Source organism: Pseudophryne corroboree, chromosome 3 (assembly GCF_028390025.1).
Source record: "Pseudophryne corroboree isolate aPseCor3 chromosome 3, aPseCor3.hap2, whole genome shotgun sequence".
In the NCBI taxonomy this organism is placed as follows: Eukaryota; Metazoa; Chordata; class Amphibia; order Anura; family Myobatrachidae; genus Pseudophryne; species Pseudophryne corroboree.
In genome coordinates, this window is record NC_086446.1 from 486,793,419 (window position 1) to 486,815,151 (window position 21,733).

A 21,733-nucleotide genomic window follows, 5' to 3' on the forward strand; every position below is an offset into this window, starting at 1 on the left:
GTGCCGCCGCTGCTGTTCTTGCGGCGGGAGTCCATACATCTACCCAGTGGGCTGTCACAGTCATATAGTCCTGACCCTGCCCTGCTCCACTTGTCCACATGTCCGTGGTTAAGTGGACATTGGGTACAGCTGCATTTTTTAGGACACTGGTGACTCTTTTTCTGAGGTCTGTGTAAATTTTCGGTATCGCCTGCCTAGAGAAATGGAACCTAGATGGTATTTGGTACCGGGGACACAGTACCTCCAACAAGTCTCTAGTTGGCTCTGCAGTAATGATGGATACCGGAACCACGGTTCTCACCACCCAGGATGCCAAGGCCTCAGTTATCCGCTTTGCAGTAGGATGACTGCTGTGATATTTAATCTTCCTCGCAAAGGACTGTTGGACAGTCAATTGCTTGGTGGAAGTAGTAAAAGTGGTCTTACGACTTCCCCTCTGGGATGACCATCGACTCCCAGCAGCAACAACAGCAGCGCCAGCAGCAGTAGGCGTTACACGCAAGGATGCATCGGAGGAATCCCAGGCAGGAGAGGAATCGTCAGAATTGCCAGTGACATGGCCTGCAGGACTATTGGCATTCCTGGGGAAGGAGGAAATTGACACTGAGGGAGTTGGTGGGGTGGTTTGCGTGAGCTTGGTTACAAGAGGAAGGGATTTACTGGTCAGTGGACTGCTTCCGCTGTCACCCAAAGTTTTTGAACTTGTCACTGACTTATTATGAATGCGCTGCAGGTGACGTATAAGGGAGGATGTTCCGAGGTGGTTAACGTCCTTACCCCTACTTATTACAGCTTGACAAAGGGAACACACGGCTTGACACCTGTTGTCCGCATTTCTGTTGAAATACCTCCACACCGAAGAGCTGATTTTTTTGGTATTTTCACCTGGCATGTCAATGGCCATCTTCCTCCCATGGACAACAGGTGTCTCCCCGGGTGCCTGACTTAAACAAACCACCTCACCATCAGAATCCTCCTGGTCAATTTCCTCCCCAGCGCCAGCAACACCCATATCCTCCTCATCCTGGTGTACTTCAACACTGACATCTTCAATCTGACTATCAGGAACTGGACTGCGGGTGCTCCTTCCAGCACTTGCAGGGGGCGTGCAAATGGTGGAAGGCGCATGCTCTTCACGTCCAGTGTTGGGAAGGTCAGGCATCGCAACCGACACAATTGGACTCTCCTTGTGGATTTGGGATTTCGAAGAATGCACAGTTCTTTGCTGTGCTGCTTTTGCCAGCTTGAGTCTTTTCATTTTTCTAGCGAGAGGCTGAGTGCTTCCATCCTCATGTGAAGCTGAACCACTAGCCATGAACATAGGCCAGGGCCTCAGCCGTTCCTTGCCACTCCGTGTCGTAAATGGCATATTGGCAAGTTTACGCTTCTCCTCCGACAATTTTTTTTTTAGGTTTTGGAGTCCTTTTTTTTCTGATATTTGGTGTTTTGGATTTGACATGCTCTGTACTATGACATTGGGCATCGGCCTTGGCAGACGACGTTGCTGGCATTTCATCGTCTCGGCCATGACTAGTGGCAGCAGCTTCAGCACGAGGTGGAAGTGGATCTTGATCTTTCCCTAATTTTGGAACCTCAACATTTTTGTTCTCCATATTTTAATAGGCACAACTAAAAGGCACCTCAGGTAAACAATGGAGATGGATACTAGTATACAATTATGGACTGCCTGCCGAGTGCAGACACAGAGGTAGCCACAGCCGTGAACTACCGTACTGTGTCTGCAGCTAATATAGACTGGTTGATAAAGAGAAGATGTCTATGTAACTATGTATGTATAAAGAAGACTGAAAAAAAACCACGGTTAGGTGGTATACAATTATGGACGGACTGCCTGCCCAGTGCAGACACAGAGGTAGCCACAGCCGTGAACTACCGTACTGTACTGTGTCTGCAGCTAATATAGACTGGTTGATAAAGAGAAGATGTCTATGTAACTATGTATGTATAAAGAAGACTGAAAAAAAACCACGGTTAGGTGGTATACAATTATGGACGGACTGCCTGCCCAGTGCAGACACAGAGGTAGCCACAGCCGTGAACTACCGTACTGTACTGTGTCTGCAGCTAATATAGACTGGTTGATAAAGAGAAGATGTCTATGTAACTATGTATGTATAAAGAAGAATGAAAAAAATCCACGGTTAGGTGGTATACAATTATGGACGGACTGCCTGCCCAGTGCAGACACAGAGGTAGCCACAGCCGTGAACTACCGTACTGTACTGTGTCTGCAGCTAATATAGACTGGTTGATAAAGAGAAGATGTCTATGTAACTATGTATGTATAAAGAAGACTGAAAAAAAACCACGGTTAGGTGGTATACAATTATGGACGGACTGCCTGCCCAGTGCAGACACAGAGGTAGCCATAGCCGTGAACTACCGTACTGTACTGTGTCTGCAGCTAATATAGACTGGTTGATAAAGAGAAGATGTCTATGTAACTATGTATGTATAAAGAAGACTGAAAAAAAACCACGGTTAGGTGGTATACAATTATGGATGGACTGCCTGCCCAGTGCAGACACAGAGGTAGCCACAGCCGTGAACTACCGTACTGTACTGTGTCTGCAGCTAATATAGACTGGTTGATAAAGAGAAGATGTCTATGTAACTATGTATGTATAAAGAAGACTGAAAAAAAAACCACGGTTAGGTGGTATACAATTATGGACGGACTGCCTGCCCAGTGCAGACACAGAGGTAGCCACAGCCGTGAACTACCGTACTGTACTGTGTCTGCAGCTAATATAGACTGGTTGATAAAGAGAAGATGTCTATGTAACTATGTATGTATAAAGAAGACTGAAAAAAAAACACGGTTAGGTGGTATACAATTATGGACGGACTGCCTGCCCAGTGCAGACACAGAGGTAGCCACAGCCGTGAACTACCGTACTGTACTGTGTCTGCAGCTAATATAGACTGGTTGATAAAGAGAAGATGTCTATGTAACTATGTATGTATAAAGAAGACTGAAAAAAAACCACGGTTAGGTGGTATACAATTATGGACGGACTGCCTGCCCAGTGCAGACACAGAGGTAGCCACAGCCGTGAACTACCGTACTGTACTGTGTCTGCAGCTAATATAGACTGGTTGATAAAGAGAAGATGTCTATGTAACTATGTATGTATAAAGAAGAATGAAAAAAATCCACGGTTAGGTGGTATACAATTATGGACGGACTGCCTGCCCAGTGCAGACACAGAGGTAGCCACAGCCGTGAACTACCGTACTGTACTGTGTCTGCAGCTAATATAGACTGGTTGATAAAGAGAAGATGTCTATGTAACTATGTATGTATAAAGAAGACTGAAAAAAAAACCACGGTTAGGTGGTATACAATTATGGACGGACTGCCTGCCCAGTGCAGACACAGAGGTAGCCACAGCCGTGAACTACCGTACTGTACTGTGTCTGCAGCTAATATAGACTGGTTGATAAAGAGAAGATGTCTATGTAACTATGTATGTATAAAGAAGAATGAAAAAAATCCACGGTTAGGTGGTATACAATTATGGACGGACTGCCTGCCCAGTGCAGACACAGAGGTAGCCACAGCCGTGAACTACCGTACTGTGTCTGCTGCGACTGGATGATAAATGATATAAAAAATATATATATATCACTACTGCAGCCGGACAGGTATATATTATATATTATATAATGACGGACCTGCTGGACACTGTCTGTCAGCAGAATGAGTTTTATTTTTATAGAATAAAAAAAAAAAAAACCACACAAGTGAAGTCACACGACGAGTGTTTAACTTTTTCAGGCAAACACAATATAAGTATACTACTAACTATACTGGTGGTCAGGTCACTGGTCAGTCACTGGCAGTGGCACTCCTGCAGCAAAAGTGTGCACTGTTTAATTTTAATGTAATATGATTATGTACTCCTGGCTCCTGCTATAACCTATAACTGGCACTGCAGTAGTGCTCCCCAGTCTCCCCCACAATTATAAGCTGTGTGAGCTGAGCAGTCAGACAGATATATAATATATAGATGATGCAGCACACTGGCCTGAGCCTGAGCAGTGCACTGCACAGTGCACACAGATATGGTATGTGACTGACTGACTGAGTCACTGTGTGTATCGCTTTTTTCAGGCAGAGAACGGATATATTAAATAAACTGCACTGTGTGTCTGGTGGTCACTCACTATATAATATATTATGTACTCCTGGCTCCTGCTATAACCTATAACTGGCACTGCAGTAGTGCTCCCCAGTCTCCCCCACAATTATAAGCTGTGTGAGCTGAGCAGTCAGACAGATATATATAATAATATTATATATATAGATAATAGATGATGCAGCACACTGGCCTGAGCCTGAGCAGTGCACACAGATATGGTATGTGACTGAGTCACTGTGTGCTGTGTATCGCTTTTTTCAGGCAGAGAACGGATTATAAACTGCACTGTACTGTCCTCACTAGTAAACTGTCTGAAACTCTCTCCTCAGTCTCTACACTTCTACAGTAACTCCTCCTAGTCAGCTCCAGTAAATCTCTCTCAGTCTCTTATAATCTAAATGGAGAGGACGCCAGCCACGTCCTCTCCCTATCAATCTCAATGCACGTGTGAAAATGGCGGCGACGCGCGGCTCTTTATATAGAATCCGAGTCTCGCGAGAATCCGACAGCGTCATGATGACGTTCGGGCGCGCTCGGGTTAACCGAGCAAGGCGGGAGGATCCGAGTCTGCTCGGACCCGTGAGAAAAACCATGAAGTTCGTGCGGGTTCGGATTCAGAGAAACCGAACCCGCTCATCTCTAGTTGTACTGCCGTATATATATACAGTGATACCAACCGAGTTTTATGGTAAGAACTTACCTTTGTTAAAACTCTGTCTGCGAGGTACAAGTCTGGACAATGGGGTGTAGAGTAGGATCTTGATCCGAGGCACCAACAGACTCAAAGCTTTGACTGTTCCCAGAATGCACAGCGCCGCCTCCTATATCACCCCGCCTCCCAGCACAGGAGCTCAGTTTTAGTTAACCAGCCCAATGCAGTAGCAGGAAAAGAGACAACGATTAGTAGCCACATACACCACACTCTCACGACAAGAGAAGTGTCAGCGGCTAATGCCATTTCAACCCAAAGAAGCTAAGTGCGTCAGGGTGGGTGCCTTGTGGAGCCCAGTGTACCTTGCAGAAAGAGTTTTAACAAAGGTAAGTTCTTACCATAAAACTCGTTTTCTGCTGCGGGGTACAATGGGCTCCACAAGTCTGGACATTGGGGATGTCCTAAAGCAGTTCCTTATGGGAGGGGACACACTGTAGCGGGCACAAGAACCCGGCTTCCAAAGGCTTAGAACCTTATAAACGTGTTCCCGAAGGACCACGTAGTCGCCTTGCACAATTGATCAAGGGTCGCACCACGGTGGGACGCCCAAGAAGGTCCAACAGACTGAGTAGAATGTGCTGTAATGTGAGCAGGAGCTGACAGACCAGCCTTCACATAAGCATGTGCAATCACCATTCTAATCCATCTGGCCATGGTCTGCTTGTGAGCAGGCCAGCCACGTTTGTGAAATCCAAACAAAACAAAGAGAGAATCCGATTTTCGAATAGAAGCAGTTCTCTTCACATAGATACGGAGAGCTCGTACCACATCCAAAGACCGCTCTTTGGGAGACAAATCAGGAGAGACAAAGGCTGGAACTACAATCTCCTGATTAAGGTGGAACGAAGAAACCACCTTAGGTAAATATCTGGGACGAGTCCTAAGAACCGCCCGGTCACGGTGAAAAATCAGATATGGGGAACTACAAGACAAGGCACCCAGATCCAACACTCTTCTAGCAGAGGCAATAACCAGCAAGAACACCACGTTAAGGTAAAGCCACTTAAGGTCAGCTGAACCAAGAGGTTTAAATGGAGGCTCCTGCAACGCCTCCAAAACCACCAACAAGTCTCAAGGAGCCACAGGCAGGACATAGGGAGGTTGGATACGCAACACACCCTGAGTGAAAGTATGAACATCAGGTAAAGTCGCAATCTTTCTCTGAAACCACACCAAGGCAGAATTATGAACCTTGAGGGAGGCCAGACGCAGGCCTAAATTTAGGCCCTGCTGCAGAAAAACCAAAAGTTTGGCTGTACTAAACTTGGAAGCATCATAATTGTTAGATGCGCACCAAAGTATGAATGCCAGACCCTATGGTAAATCCGAGCAGAAGCCGGTTTCTGGGCCCGCAACATAGTTTTAATAACCTCTTCAGAAAAACCCTTAGCCCTCAAGACGGAAGCTTCAAGAGCCACGCCGTCAAAGATAGCTGGGCTAGATCCTGGTAGACACAGGGGCCCTGAACGAGGAGGTCTGGTCGTTGTGGAAGTAGAAGTGGACGCTCTGATGATAGGCCTTGCAGGTCTGAGAACCAGTGCCGTCTGGGCCACGACGGAGCTATGAGAAGCAGATTTCCTTTTTCTAGCTTGAACTTACGAATTACCCTGGGCAGGAGTGACCCTGGAGGGAACACGTATGGCAGCCGAAACCTCCACGGCACCGCTAGCGCATCCACGAATGCTGTTTGAGGATCCCTTGTCTTTGCTCCGAAGACCGGAACCTTGTGATTGTGTCGAGACTCCATCAGATCCACATCTGGAAGACCCCACCTTTCCACGAGAAGTTGAAACACTTCTGGATGGAGGCCCCACTTGCCGGCATGCACGTCCTGATGACTGAGAAAGTCCGCTTCCCAATTCAGGACTCCCGGAATGAATATTGCCGATATTGCCGGTAGATGGCATTCTGCCCACTGTAGAATCCGTGAGGCTTCTTCATTGCCAAACTGCTTCGAGTGCCGCCTTGATGATTTATGTAAGCCACTGTGGTGGCGTTGTCCGACTGTACTTGAACAGGACGGTTCTGAATTAAATGCTGGGCCAGGTTCAACGCATTGAAGACCGCCCGCAACTCCAGAATGTTGATCGAGAGGAGAGATTCCTCCTTGGTCCATCGACCCTATAAGGAGTGCTGCTCCAGCACGGCGCCCCAACCTCTTAGACTGGCATCTGTCGTCAACAGGACCCAGTTGGATATCCAGAACGGACGGCCCCTGCACAATTGTTGGTCCTGGAGCCACCAGAGCAGCGACAGACGGACCTCCGGAGTCAATGAGATCATTTGAGACCTGATCCGGTGAGGCAGGCCGTCCCACTTGGCTAGAATCAGCTTCTGAAGGGGGCGAGAATGGAATTGCGCATACTTCACCATGTTGAATGCTGACACCATGAGGCCCAGCACCTGCATCGCCGAATGTATCGACACTTGCGGACAAGAAAGGAAGCAACGAATCCTGTCCTGAAGCTTCAGCACTTTCTCCTGAGACAAGAACACCCTCTGGTTGTGAGTGTCCAACAGCGCTCCCAGGTGCACCATGCTCTGAGCAGGAACCATGGAGGATTTTGTCCAGTTGATGAACCACCCGTGGGCTTGTAGAAACCGGACCGTCATATCCAGATGACACAGGAGAAGATCTGGGGAATTTGCCAGGATTAACAAGTCGTCCAGATACGGCAGTATCCTGGCCCCTTGATGGCGGAGTACCACCGTCAACACCGCCATAAGTTTGGTGAAGACTTGCGGAGCCGTTGTTAAACCAAAAGGTAACGCCGAAACTGGTAATGGATGTTGCCAATAGCAAACCTCAGGTATTGTTGATGTGACACTGCTATAGGAATATGCAGGTAAGCATCCTGTATGTCCAATGAGACCATGTAGTCCCCAGGTTCCAAGGCCAGAACTATAGAGCGAAGGGTTTCCATATGGAACTTGGAAATCTTCACAAACCTGTTCAATGCCTTGAGGTTGAGAATGGGCCGGGAGGACCTATTCGGTTTCGGGACTAGAAACTGCGGAGAATAGTACCCCCGGCCCCTCTGAGCAAGAAGCACCTGTACTACGACTCCTGTATCCAGGAGGGTCTGTACCACCAAGTGTAGAGTTTTTGCCTTTGTCCGGTCCAAAGGGACGTCTGTCTGGCAAAATCGATGAGGGGGTCGGTTTTTGAAGGCAATGGCGTAACTTCGAGTGACGACTTCTCGTACCCAGGCATCTGAAGTTGTCTTCAACCATTCCTGGGTATACCCTAGAAGCCGGCCCCCCACCCTGGGATCCCCAAGGGGGAGACCCGCCCAGTCATGCGGTAGGCTTATCGGTCTTGGCAGCTGGCTGACGGGCATCCCAGGCTCTTTTGGGCTTCGGCTTACCAGGTTTGGGAGTGCGGGCCTGCTTATGGTACGCCTGACCTTTTGCTTTACCTGAAGGACGAAAGGAGCGAAAGGACGTACCTTTAGCCTTCGACACAGAAGGAGCGGTATTAGGTAGACAGGCAGTTTTGGCAGTAGCCAAGTCAGCCACTATCTTATTTAAGTCCTCCCCAAACAGAATATCTCCCTTGAAAGGGAGTACCTCCAGGGTTTTTCTAGAGTCCAGATCCACAGACCAGGATCTCAGCCACAATATCCGGCGAGCCAGGACTGATGTAGTAGAGGCCTTGGCTGCCAGGATACCGGCATCAGAAGCCGCCTCTTTAATATATCGAGAAACTGTGACAATATATGACAAGCATTGTCTAGCATGGTCAGAGGAGATTTCAGCTTCTAACTCCAAGGCCCATGCTTCAATAGCCTCAGCAGCCCATGAAGCTGCAATAGTAGGCCTTTGTGCAGCACCCGTGAGGGTGTAGATCGCTTTTAGACAACCCTCCACACGTTTATCCGTGACGGTAGTGACAGGTAGAGATGAGGAAACCACCATCCTAGCCACATTCTAGTCCACTGGAGGAGGTGTTTCCCAATTCTTAGACAGCTCTGGCGCGAGGGGATAGCGAGCCAGCATCTTCTTTTGAGGCACAAACTTCGTACCCGAGTTTTCCCAGGGTTCCTGACGTATATCCACTAGGTGATCAGAGTGAGGTAAAACCTGTTTAACCACCTTCTGACGCTTGAACTTATCTGGTATCTTAGGAGGCACGGATCGCTCGGGATCGTCCGTAATCTGCAGAATTAACTTAATAGCCTCCACAAGGTCAGGAACATCCACATGTGAACTACCCTCCCCATCAGCCATATCTGAGTCAGAACCTGTGGGGTCAGTGTAAGTGCCGTCCTCATCAGACGAGGTGTCAGTGACAGCAGTGGATTGTGAGGAGACGAGCGCTCGCTTAGAGGAGCTTTTGGACTTAGGCGAGCGTTGGTCAGACTTTTTAATAGTCAAGGACTGGTTCAACGTCTTTAATTGAGCAGATAAATCGTCCGCCCATTGCGGGTTAGCTGCAGGGCCCACATACGGTTGTACCGGCAGTGGGGGTCACATAGGGGGTGTTAGTTTATGAACTAGCGTATGCAGAAGCGTGGAAAAAGCGGCCCACGGTGGGTCAGTATGTGCCTCCGTTGTCACAGTCCCACTGTGGGGCAAGGAGCCCCCAGAACCAAAGCCCACAGCTGCTATATTCTCCTCATATGTGCCTATGGCTCCAGCAACACCAGCAGTGTGTTCCACCCCAGAACCATACCTCCCAACCTGACCCTCTCCAGGAGGGACAGAATGCTCTGCTCCTGAACTTCCTTCTTAATGTATGATTGCCCTCACATGTGCTGAAACACCTTTCTTATCCATTAACCTTTTCAACACAGGTGATGGCAATCAAACATTAAGAAGGAAGTCCAGAAGCAGAGCATTGTGTCCCTCCTGGAGAGGGTCATGTTGGGAGGTATGCCAGAACAGTTACCCTCAGAAGCAGACATGATATAACTTGCAGTATGAGGTAACACAGTACAATTATCAGCAGCACAATATCCCAAACCCCTGCGCAGTGTAGTCAGCACTAGCAGAGATAAAGGAGAGATATGGTGACTAAATCACAGAGAAAAATATGTAATACAGTATATCTTTGTGAAAATACTATATTAGATAACACCTGACCCACCAAGCTCCTTCAAGTTAAAGAATATAGGGATAGCAAGTTGAGTGAAAGACATGAGATGGACAACACTCAGCTATCAAATGCACACACAGAAGGTCACAGTTTGTACAATGCAGAGGTTATTACAGACAATAATACTGCACTGGACTAGCTTACACAGCTATATAACAGCATACTTGCCTACCTGACCCTCTCCATGAGGGAGAAAATGCTCTGTTCCTGGACTTTCCTGGTAATGTATGATTGCCATCACCTGTGGTGAAACACCTTTCTTATCAATTAACTAGCTCACCACAGGTGATGGCAATCATACATTACCAGGAAAGTCCAGGAACAGAACATTTTCTCCCTCATGGAGAGGGTCAGGTAGGCAAGTATGTATAACAGTAGATATAACAGTACACAGTAAGAACTGGATGTATATCACAGGGTAATTGTACTATAAAACCCTGACTAAATGCACTCTTTCTTAACTATCACTGTCTAAAAAGGCAGGTAGACTACTTAAGTGTCATGTAAAGGCACAGCGCTGACAACCAGGCGGCTTTACATAGGAGGATTTGCCCAAGCAGTCCCGGGAACAGTGAGCTGAGGGATAATGGCGCTGCAGACACTGACTGGGAGTGAGGAAAAGACAGATATGCAGCTCCAGGGCGGGAACATTTGCGGGAAATGGCGCCCTGGGGCTGGGGGAGGGGCTTCAGGTCTAAGCCTTATCCCCCTTGCTGGCAAAACCACTGGGTATTGTGGGCGATATAATAAGTGGTTTATAGAGAAAACCCGACCTGCGCCCATGCCCTGGAGATCTAGTGGGATCGCCTGTACTGCCACAGTGTCCACCGCCAGCGCACGCGGCCCGCCTCCCACTGACCGCGCCGGATCGCGATAAAGACCGGGTCCCGCGAGCGGGACCCACTTACCACCTCCCGAAGCGCGGCCACGCGATCCCGGAGATCCCCAGCTGTGTGTGTCTAACATGAAGAAAACCGGAGCCTCTGCTGTAGGTACCCGGCAACCAGGGCTCGGGAGTGTACAGCGCCGCTGGGGAGAGCTGGAGCTGCAAGCAGTGAATGTCACAAGACATTTACCACAGCTGCTGCCCTTGAAGTCTTCACTTTTTACCTCATAAAAAGCTTTTCTCAGGGCTGCTTGGAGTAGCCCCTCTGTTAAGTGCCTGCTTACTGCAGCACCAACTTACAAAACTGAGCTCCTGTGCTGGGAGGCGGGGTGATATAGGAGGCGGCGCTGTGCATTCTGGGAACAGTCAAAGCTTTGAGTCTGTTGGTGCCTCGGATCAAGATCCTACTCTACACCCCATTGTCCAGACTTGTGGAGCCCAGTGTACCCCGCAGCAGAAATATATATAAATCTCAGTGCCTCCCCAGCCAATGACCTCGCTAAATGTCACTGATACACAGGTGCAGCAGTATATACTGTTGGAAAGTGGGTGAGTTTTGATCAGAGATGTGCGGAAAAGGTAGGAGCCTCACATCACTAATTAATACGTGAGAAGCTGTAGGGCATACTTACCTACATTGTAAGTCTCCTCTCCGGGAGAAGCCAGTAGAGGAGACGCAGCAGGTGTCTTCAGGGGGCAGGGCCGGACTGTGACATCACTAAGCCCCGCCCCCACATCAGGAAATACTGCGATTCGCGGGTCTGCGGGAAGGGGGTGGGGCTAATATGACGCGATTTGCGTCATTTTAACCCCTTCTCCACCCGACGGACCCGCGAATGCGGGAGGTTATCTCCATCCTGCTTGCATCACTAAGAAGCGAGCAGGATGCGGAAGACCTGCCCACTCTTCAGGGGGTGCGGGGGCTACCCCAAAAAACGGGAGCCTCCTGCAGCTTTCGGGAGAGTAGGTAAGTATGCTGTAGGGTTACTGCAAGAGGAAATTGGCTTAAGGATGTGTGCGGCCTATATGAACTATTAAATTGTTCATATCTTTCAGTGTGTAGGCATCAACGTTGAACGATGCACCGCCCCACGGTCATTCATCGTTGGTGCCGGCTCGTTTATATCTGCAAGCAAATATGGGCAATATCGTCTATATTAGCATGCAAGGCTATGGGGCCGGGTGATGTCAGGGAGTGGAGAAGCTTCATTTCCCCCACCCCCTCCCCCTCGCCCCTGCCGTCGAGTCATCCGTCGTCCGTATCGGCCGCCGGGCACCTCGGCGGCAAATTGGCCAGTGTGTAAGGCCCATTAAAGTTGAAGTTAAAGCTCAAAGTTAGTAATATTCTCCAGTGGTAAGTCCCATGGCTAATTGAATACAGACACCATCTATTTCTGTGTTGCCAATATTTACTCCTTATTGGACAGTGAATGGATGATTTGCGGGCCTGCTTAGAGCCCACACATAGTAAATTATGTATCTATGAAGGGCAAATAAATACCAAAATAATCTGAAGGACGAATATTATCCCTCACTAAAGATGGCGCATCATATCCGGGCTCCTCCCTAGTGGGTGTGCCTGGTTGGTTCCCGCCCGATGCGCCTTGCATTCTGGGAGGAGGGGGTGGCGTGTACTGTGTGTACTAGTCGGCGCCATCTTTTCGTCTCTTTGTGGTTGCTCCTTGTAGCAGGTTTCTGTGCGCCGCTCCGTTCCTGACATCCCCGCTCAGACCGATACTCGTCATGGGTCGGAAGAAGAAGAAGCAGCTGAAGCCTTGGTGCTGGTATCCTTTGCTCATACGGCGTCATGCGTACCGCATATACCGTGGCCGGGCCCGATTGGGGTCGTTAGTGTGTGTATGTGTAACGTAATATGTGCGCCCACGTATAATGTGTGTGTACAATGCAGCCCGTCTGTGTATATACAGTATGACATCATTCTAGTACATGGCCTATATACATGTTCTTGGAGGATTACACCTCCAGTGCTGGCTGTGTAGGTCGGAGTGGATTTTGGGCTCTGGCCTTTTACTAGCTAGTAGTGCTGCTTTCAGTTGTAGTGAATACAATGAATTATGTGACATTTTCTTTTATACGCATGCATTTTTTTGGTTCATGCTATGTGGTAATGTGATTTGGAAGTAGAGCTGGGCATTGGAAGTCCGACATTAAATAAGAAAAAAAATGCGATGCTGGCCATTCCAATATAACCATCGTATGGTTATACTGTGTGTATGAGCAGACGCAGCTTTGCATATGTGCATGTATCATGATCTGCGTACACCACTTCTGTGAATTTAAACAGTCATCGGAAACGGCACCTGATGGTTGGCAACCATTACAAATCTGCTGTTCAATAGAAAATGTACTTCAGTTGAATCGGGAACATCAATGGATACTTTAGAATGTAAGCTCTCACAAGCAGGGCCTTCTTCCCTCATCATATGCTTATCCTTTCTCTCACTTTAATAATCTTCAACTGCACCAAATCCAGCAGTCATCTTCCACCTGATACTTATTCCAGTGTACTTGTCCTATATTGTTGTTAACTGTTTCCTGTTTTGATTATTTTTGTACTCCGGTAACTGGGTGCTGCGGAACCCTTGTGGCACCATATAAATAAAGGAGAATAAGAATACTAACCATAGATTTCTGATGTCCATCCCTATTTGGAAGATTTTTTTTGGGGCAAGTTAAATTCTAGAAATGGGAATTTTCATAAAGAATTGCTCTTTCCTGATTTTTTTTTTTTTTTTTAATCTGGCTGCTTGATAGTGTGCGTGATTGTATTGAAGGTAATACATGTTCTCCAGTCATATGAGATTAGAATCTAAAATAATGTTACTGTTTCTAGTCTGTATAGTCTTTAACTGCTCACCAGGTATTGCAACAGAGACTTTGATGACGAGAAGATTCTCATCCAACACCAGAAGGCTAAACATTTTAAGTGTCACATCTGCCATAAGAAACTGTACACTGGCCCAGGTCTAGCTATCCATTGTATGCAGGTAATTTGTTGGTATCAGTAAATTGAATTGGCAATAATAATCTTGGACACCACCTAATAATTGACTCTCATTGTAGGTACATAAAGAGACGATTGATGCTGTACCAAATGCCATCCCTGGCAGGACAGACATTGAACTGGAAATTTATGGCATGGAAGGAATTCCTGAGAAAGATATGGAGGAGAGGAGGAGATTATTGGAACAGAAAACACAAGGTACTTGTGGTTTAAAGCAGGTGTTTAACCAAAACTTATACTGGTGGGTTTTTTCTTCTTGCACTTTTTGAATTTTTTTCACATGAACCGTTGTCTTCCTCAGGAGATGGACAAAAGAAGAAACAGGATGATTCGGATTATGACGATGATGATGATTCTGTGCCCTCAACTTCATTTCCACCGCAAATGCAGCCTCAGCAGGGGTACATGCCTGCAATGGGTCAGCCAGGTCTCCATAACTTAGTAGGCGCTCCAGGCATGCCACCAGGTAATAATTCAGTAATAGTGGGTTGGGAGGAAGGTGTCCTTATTTTGATAAATGCGACATTGCTGTTATATATGCCCTCTTCTTCTGCAAGTGTTTAAGGGCCCCACACACTGGCAGATAACAATGCATGATATGAACGTTCCTGTTCATTAATGAACGAGAACTCGATCATATCGTGCAGTGTGTAGGCACCAACGGTGAATGGTGCGCGGCCCGTTCATTGTTGGTGCCCCGTCGCTTATGCATGCAGGCCAATATGGATGAGATTGTTCATATTAGCATGCATTGCTATGGCGCCGGGGGACAGGGCGAGTGAAGAAACTTCACTCTCCCAGTCCAACTCCCCCCCCCCCCCAGCCGCTGGGTCGCCCGTCTGCCATATCGGCGGTCGGACAGCTCGGCAGCAGGTCGCCCAGTCTGTGTAGGGCCCTTTCAATCTGATGGTATAGCATGTACACGGACTAAATACTATGGCCTGGCACTATTAATTTATGATTGATACGAATTATAATGGAAACAGTAACTTAAACCACTACTGCTTGTAAACATATGTTATAACTGGGTCACAAATAACCCAAATATAATAGATACCACTTAATAATATGTAAAGATTTGCGCAATTATAAGTCATCATATACATAGTCTGATATGGGGAAAAGTACAATGTATCATTGTTCATACTGTATAGGATATTTATTTTTAAACAATATATAATAATTCTCTCTCGTTCATCTGGGGGACACTGCGCACTTACTGATGCGTTAGTGTATAGGAAGGGAGTTTGGCACAGAACCTATAAAAGCTAACTCCTCCCCCCTCTAACCCCTCCCATCTTCAGCCTGACCAACAAATTACCTCTGTTTTAGTTTTGTGCCTGGAGAGTGCAGGCATAGTTTCCTTGCTATAGTTTTTAGTTACATTTTATTTTGCTTGATTTAGTTTCGGGGCATATACTAAGTCCTGTTTACAGTGAGTGGGATTGGTTAGTTAGAGGTTCCCCACTCTGCAGCCTCTGGGGAAGCCACCATACTGTGGTCACTGGTGCTCCCTTTGTGGACTGATGCTCCAAGGAGGCTAAGGTCAGGTAGGAAATTACCGGCAGCCACAACCTGTCTACCAGTGTTGGGCTGTTAATTCTCCCTCCTTAAATATAAATTGTGTTACTGGCTGGATGGACTGTGAGGAGCACGCTATGACTGATGTTTCTGACAGGGTTCTCTTTGTGTGTGTGTGTGTATGTGTGCGCGCGCACGCTGGGGGGCACTAACCGCTGTCTTACAAGAGCAGCTGGACAATTCCCTGGGCGCATGTTTGCTGATGCGGGACACTGCTTCCGTCTAGCTCAGTGTTAGGGCTTAGTTCCCCTTCCTGAAGGGGACCGCCCAGCCGCGGCAGTGAAACAAACGTCTCCCGCACAGAGGATTGTACGGCGCCGCTCACCTCAGTCTGTGGGGATGGGCTTGTCATATGGGTGCCATTTTCTCCACGCTGAATTCACTCAGCGGGGGATGCTGCGCTCCGGATAACACACACCTCAGCTTCTCGCCCTGTCAGGCAGGGATCAGCTGACTGCAAGTATTGGATGTTATTTACTACTTTTTTCTCTATCGTCCTAGTGGATGCTGGGGTTCCTGAAAGGACCATGGGGGGACAGCGGCTCCGCAGGAGACAGGGCACAAAAGTAAAGCTTTTCCGATCAGGTGGTGTGCACTGGCTCCTCCCCCCATGACCCTCCTCCAGACTCCAGTTAGATTTTTGTGCCCGGCCGAGAAGGGTGCAATTCTAGGTGGCTCTCCTAAAGAGCTGCTTAGAGAAAGTTTAGCTTAGGTTTTTTATTTTACAGTGAGTCCTGCTGGCAACAGGATCACTGCAACGAGGGACTGAGGGGAGAAGAAGTGAACTCACCTGCGTGCAGGATGGATTGGCTTCTTGGCTACTGGACATCAGCTCCAGAGGGACGATCACAGGTACAGCCTGGATGGTCACCGGAGCCGCGCCGCCGGCCCCCTTGCAGATGCTGAAGTTAGAAGAGGTCCAGAATCGGCGGCTGAAGACTCTGACAGTCTTCTAAAGGTAGCGCACAGCACTGCAGCTGTGCGCCATTTTCCTCTCAGCACACTTCACACGCTGTCACTGAGGGTGCAGGGCGCTGGGGGGGGGCGCCCTGGGAGGCAAATGTAAACCTATATACTGGCTAAAAATACCTCACATATAGCCCCCAGAGGCTATATGGAGATATTTAACCCCTGCCAAACTTCACTAAAGAGCGGGAGACGAGCCCGCCGGAAAAGGGGCGGGGCCTATTTCCTCAGCACACAGCTCCATTTTTTCTCTCACAGAAAGGCTGGAGAGAAGGCTCCCAGGCTCTCCCCTGCACTGCACTACAGAAACAGGGTTTAAACAGAGAGGGGGGCACTAATTGGCGATATAAATATATATATATATATATATAAAGATGCTATTAGGGAGAAACACTTATATAAGGTTGTCCCTATGTAATTATAGCGTTTTTTGGTGTGTGCTGGCAAACTCTCCCTCTGTCTCTCCAAAGGGCTAGTGGGGTCCTGTCCTCTGTCAGAGCATTCCAGGTGTGTGTGCTGTGTGTCGGTACGTGTGTGTCGACATGTATGAGGACGATGTTGGAGGAGGCGGAGAAATTGCCTGTAATGGTGATGTCACTCTCTAGGGAGTCGACACCGGAATGGATGGCTTATTTAGGGAATTACGTGAGAATGTCAACACGCTGCAAGGTCGGTTGACGACATGAGACGGCCGACAAACAATTAGTTCCGGTCCAGGCGTCTCAGAAACACCGTCAGGGGTTTTTAAAAAAACGCCCAATTACCTCAGTCGGTCGACACAGACACGGACACTGAATCCAGTGTCGACGGTGAATAAACAAACGTATTCCTCATTAGGGCCACACGTTAAGGGCAATGAAGGAGGTGTTACATATTTCTGATACTACAAGTACCACAAAAAAGGGTATTATGTGGGAGTGAAAAAACTACCTGTAGTTTTTCCTGAATCAGATAAAATAAAATGAAGTGTGTGATGATGCGTGGGTTTACCCCGATAGCAAATATTGGCGTTATACCCTTTCCCGCCAGAAGTTAGGGCGCGTTGGGAAACACCCCTTAGGGTGGATAAGGCGCTCACACGCTTATCAAGTGGCGTTACCGTCTCCAGATACGGCCGCCCTCAAGGAGCCAGCTGATAGGCAGCTGGAAAAATATCCTAAAAAGTATATACACACATACGGTGGTTATACTGCGACCAGCGATCGCCATCAGCCTGGAGATGCAGTGCTGGGTTGGCTTGGTCGAATTCCCTGACTAAAAATATTTTATTGATATAGAGCATTTAATAGGATGCATTCTATATATATGTATGCGAGATGCACAGAGGGATATTTGCACTCTGGCATCAAGATAAGTGCGTTGTCCATATCTCCCAGAAGATGTCATGGACACGACAGTGGTCAGGTGATACAGATCCCATACGGCACATGGAAGTATTGCCGTATAAAGGGAAGGAGTTATTTGGGGTCGGTCCATCGGACCTGGGGGCCACGGCTACAGCTGGGAAATCCAACCTTTTTACCCCAAGTTACATCTCAGCAGAAAAAGACACTGTCTTTTCAGCCTCAATCCTTCCGTTTCCCATGTGGGCAAGCGGGCAAAAGGCCAGTCATATCTGCCCAGACATAGAGGAAAGGGAAGTAGACTGCAGCAGGCAGCCCCTTCCCAGGAAAAGAAGCCCTCCAGCGCGTCTGCCAAGTCCTCAGCGTGACGCTGGGGCCGTGCAAGCGGACTCAGGTGAGGTGGGGGGGTAGTCTCAAGAGTCTCAGCGCGCAGTGGGATCACTCGCAAGTTGACCCCTAGATCGTACAAGTATTATCCCAGGGGTACAGATTGGAGAGTCGAGACATTTTTTCCTCGCAGGTTCCTGAAGCCTGCTTTACCAACGGCTCCCTCCGACAGGGAGGCAGTATTGGGAAAAAATTCACAAGCTGTATTTCCAGCAGGTGATAATCAAAGTACCCCTCCTACAACAAGGAAAAGGGTATGTCTTCCACACTATATTGTGGTACTGAAGCCAGACGGCTTGGTGAGACATAGTCTAAATCTGAAATCTTTGAACACTTACATAAAAAGGTTCAAATCAAGATGGAGTCACTCAGAGCAGTGATAGAGAACCGGAAAAAAGGGGACTATATGGTGTCCCTGGACATCACGGATTACCTCCATGTCCAAATTTGCCCTTCTCAACAAGGGTACCTCTGGTTCGTGATACAGAACTGTCAATATCCGTTTCAGACGCTGCCGTTGAATTATCCACGGCACCCCGGGCCTTTACCAAGGTAATGGCCGAAAAGATGATTCTTAAAAGAAGAAAGGCATCTTAATTATCCCTTACTTGGACGATATCCTGAAAGGGGCAAGTTTCCAGAGAACAGTTGGAGGTCGGAAGAGCACTATCTAAAGTAGTTCTACGACAGCACGAGTGGATTCTAAATATTCCAAAAATCGCAGCTGTTTTCCGATGATACGTCTGCTGTTCCTAGGAATGATTCTGGGCATAGTCCAGAAAGAGGTATTTTCTCCTGGAGGGGAAAGCCAGGGAGTTATCCGACCTAGTCAGAAACCTCCTAAAACCAGGCCAAGTATCAGTGCATCAATGCACAGGAGTCCTGGGAAAAATGGTGGCTTCTTACGAAGCGATTCCATTCGGCAGATCTCACGCAAAAACTTTTCAGGGGGATTTGCGGGACGAATGGTCCGGATCGCATCTTCAGATGCATCAGCGGATAACCCTGTCTCCAAGGACAAGGGTGTCTCTTCTGTGGGGGCTGCAGAGTGCTCATCTTCTAGAGGGCAGCACATTCAGCATTCAGGACTGTGTTCTGGTGACCACGGATGCCAGCCTGAGAGGCTGGGGAACAGTCACACAGGGAAGAAATTTCCAAGGAAGTGTGGTCAAGTCTGGAGATTTCTCTCCACATGAATATACTGGAGCTAAGGGCAATTTACGATGCTCTGAGCCTAGGAAGACCTCTGCTTCAAAGTCAACCGGTGCTGATCCAGTAGGACATCATCATGGCAGTCGCCCACGTAAACAGACGGGGCGGCACAAGAAGCAGGAGGGCAATGACAGCAAGGATTCTTCGCTGGGCGAAAAATCATGTGATAACACTGTCAGCAGTGTTCATTCCGGGAGTGGACAACTAGGAAGATTTCCTCAGCATGAATGAATTCCACCCGGAAAAGTGGGAACTTCATCTGGAAGTTTCCACATGTTTGTAAACCGTTGGGAAAGACCAAAGGTGGTTATGATGGAGTCCCACATGAAGCGCCAGGTCTAGAGACCCTCAGGCAATAGCTGGGACGCTCTGGTAACACCGTGGGTGTACCAGTCGGTGTATGTGTTCCCTCCTCTGCCTTTCATACCCAGTGTAGGGAGAATGATAGGAAGGAGAGGAGTAAGAACTATACTCGTGGCTCCGGTTTGGCCAAGAAGAACTTGGTACCCGGAACTTCAAGAGATACTAGAAAGGATCTTGATTCAGCAAGAATCATGTCTGTTCCATGACTTACCGCAGCCGCGTTGACGGGTGAACGCCGGATCCTAAGGGAAAAAGGCATTCCGGAAGAGGTCATCCCTACCCTGGTCAGAGCCAGGAAGGAGGTGACCGCACAACATTATCACTGCTTAGGTGAAAATGTGTTCCATGGTGTGAGGCCAGGAAGGCTCCACGGAAGAATTTCAACTAGGTTAATTCCTACATTTCCTGCAAACAGGAGTGTATATGGGTCTCAAATTGGGGTCCATTAAGGTTCAAATTTCGACCGGTCGATTTTCTTCCAGAAAGAAATTGGCTTCAGTTCCTGAAGTCCAGAAGTTGTTAAGGGAGTACTGCATATACAACCCCCTTTTGATGTCTCCAGTGGCACTGGGCGATCTCAACGTAGTTTGGGATTCCTAAAATCACATTGGTTTAAACAACTCAAATCTGTGGATTTGATATATCTCACATGGAAAGCGACCATGCTGTTGGTCCTGGCCTCGGCCAGGCGAGTGTCAGAATTGGCGGCTTTATCTCACAAAGCCATATCTGATTGTCCATTCGGACAGAGCAAAGCTGTGGACTCGTCCCCAGTTTCTCCCTAAGGTGGTGTCAGCGTTTCACCTGAACCAGCTTATTGTGGTACCTGCGGCTACTAGGGACTTGGAGGATTCCAAGTTGCTGGATGTTGTCAGGGCCCTGAAAATATAGTTTCCAGGTCGGCTGGAGTCAGGAAATCTGACTTGCTGTTTATCCTGTATGCACCCAACAAGCTGGGTGCTCCTGCTTCTAAGCAGACTATTGCTCGTTGGATTTGTAGTACAATTCAGCTTGCACATTCTGTGGCAGGCTTGCCACAGCAAAAAATATGTAAATGCCCATTCCACAAGGAAGGTGGGCTCATCTTGGGCGGCTGCCCGAGGGGTCTCGGCATTACAACTCTGCCGAGCAGCTACGTGGTCGGGGGAGAACACGTTTGTAAAATTCTACAAATTTGATACCCTGGCAAAAAGAGGACCTGGAGTTCTCTCATTCGGTGCTGCAGAGTCATCCGCACTCTCCCGCCCGTTTGGGAGCTTTGGTATAATCCCCATGGTCCTTTCAGGAACCCCAGCATCCACTAGGACGATAGAGAAAATAAGAATTTACTTACCGATAATTCTATTTCTCGGAGTCCGTAGTGGATGCTGGGCGCCCATCCCAAGTGCGGATTATTCTGCAATACTTGTACATAGTTATTGTTACAAAAATCGGGTTATTGTTGTAGGAAGCCGTCTTTCAGAGGCTCCTTTTGTTATCATACTGTTAACTGGGTTTAGATCACAAGTTGTACGGTGTGATTGGTGTGGCTGGTATGAGTCTTACCCGGGATTCAAAATTCCTCCCTTATTGTGTACGCTCGTCCGGGCACAGTACCTGGCTGGAGTCTGGAGGAGGGTCATGGGGGGAGGAGCCAGTGCACACCACCTGATCGGAAAAGCTTTACTTTTGTGCCCTGTCTCCTGCGGAGCCGCTGTCCCCCCATGGTCCTTTCAGGAACCCCAGCATCCACTACGGACTCCGAGAAATAGAATTATCGGTAAGTAAATTCTTATTATTACAGTAGTGGGGCTAGATATTTTCCTCTGCTAGTATACTCTTTCTCCCCCCCTACCCTCCTTTTTAAAAAAATATTATTATTATTATTATTATTATTATACAGGGGTTTTATATCTTTCAGACATTGTGCAAGTGGAGTTTACAGATTTGGCTTATTCAGCTACTAAGTGCTTCCTTATTAGGACACTTGTGAGTTTAATACAGCAGTATGGCCA

At 47.9% G+C, this 21,733-nt stretch overlaps 1 protein-coding gene across 2 annotated transcripts in view; it reads left to right on the forward strand.

The window, feature by feature from the left end:
- Positions 1 to 12,469: 12,469 nt before the first annotated feature.
- ZNF207 (zinc finger protein 207) overlaps positions 12,470 to 21,733 on the forward strand; it is a 29,631-nt gene continuing 20,367 nt past the window's right edge. Inside the window, exons 1-4 of one of the 2 annotated variants that reach the window (XM_063960901.1) lie at positions 12,470 to 12,646; positions 13,744 to 13,870; positions 13,947 to 14,085; positions 14,189 to 14,353. In XM_063960901.1, coding sequence (XP_063816971.1) covers positions 12,606 to 12,646; positions 13,744 to 13,870; positions 13,947 to 14,085; positions 14,189 to 14,353 — 472 coding nt within the window. In that variant the 5' untranslated portion in view covers positions 12,470 to 12,605. The remainder of the gene's footprint in view (positions 12,647 to 13,743; positions 13,871 to 13,946; positions 14,086 to 14,188; positions 14,354 to 21,733) is intronic. The other variant, XM_063960902.1, reaches the window with a different exon arrangement.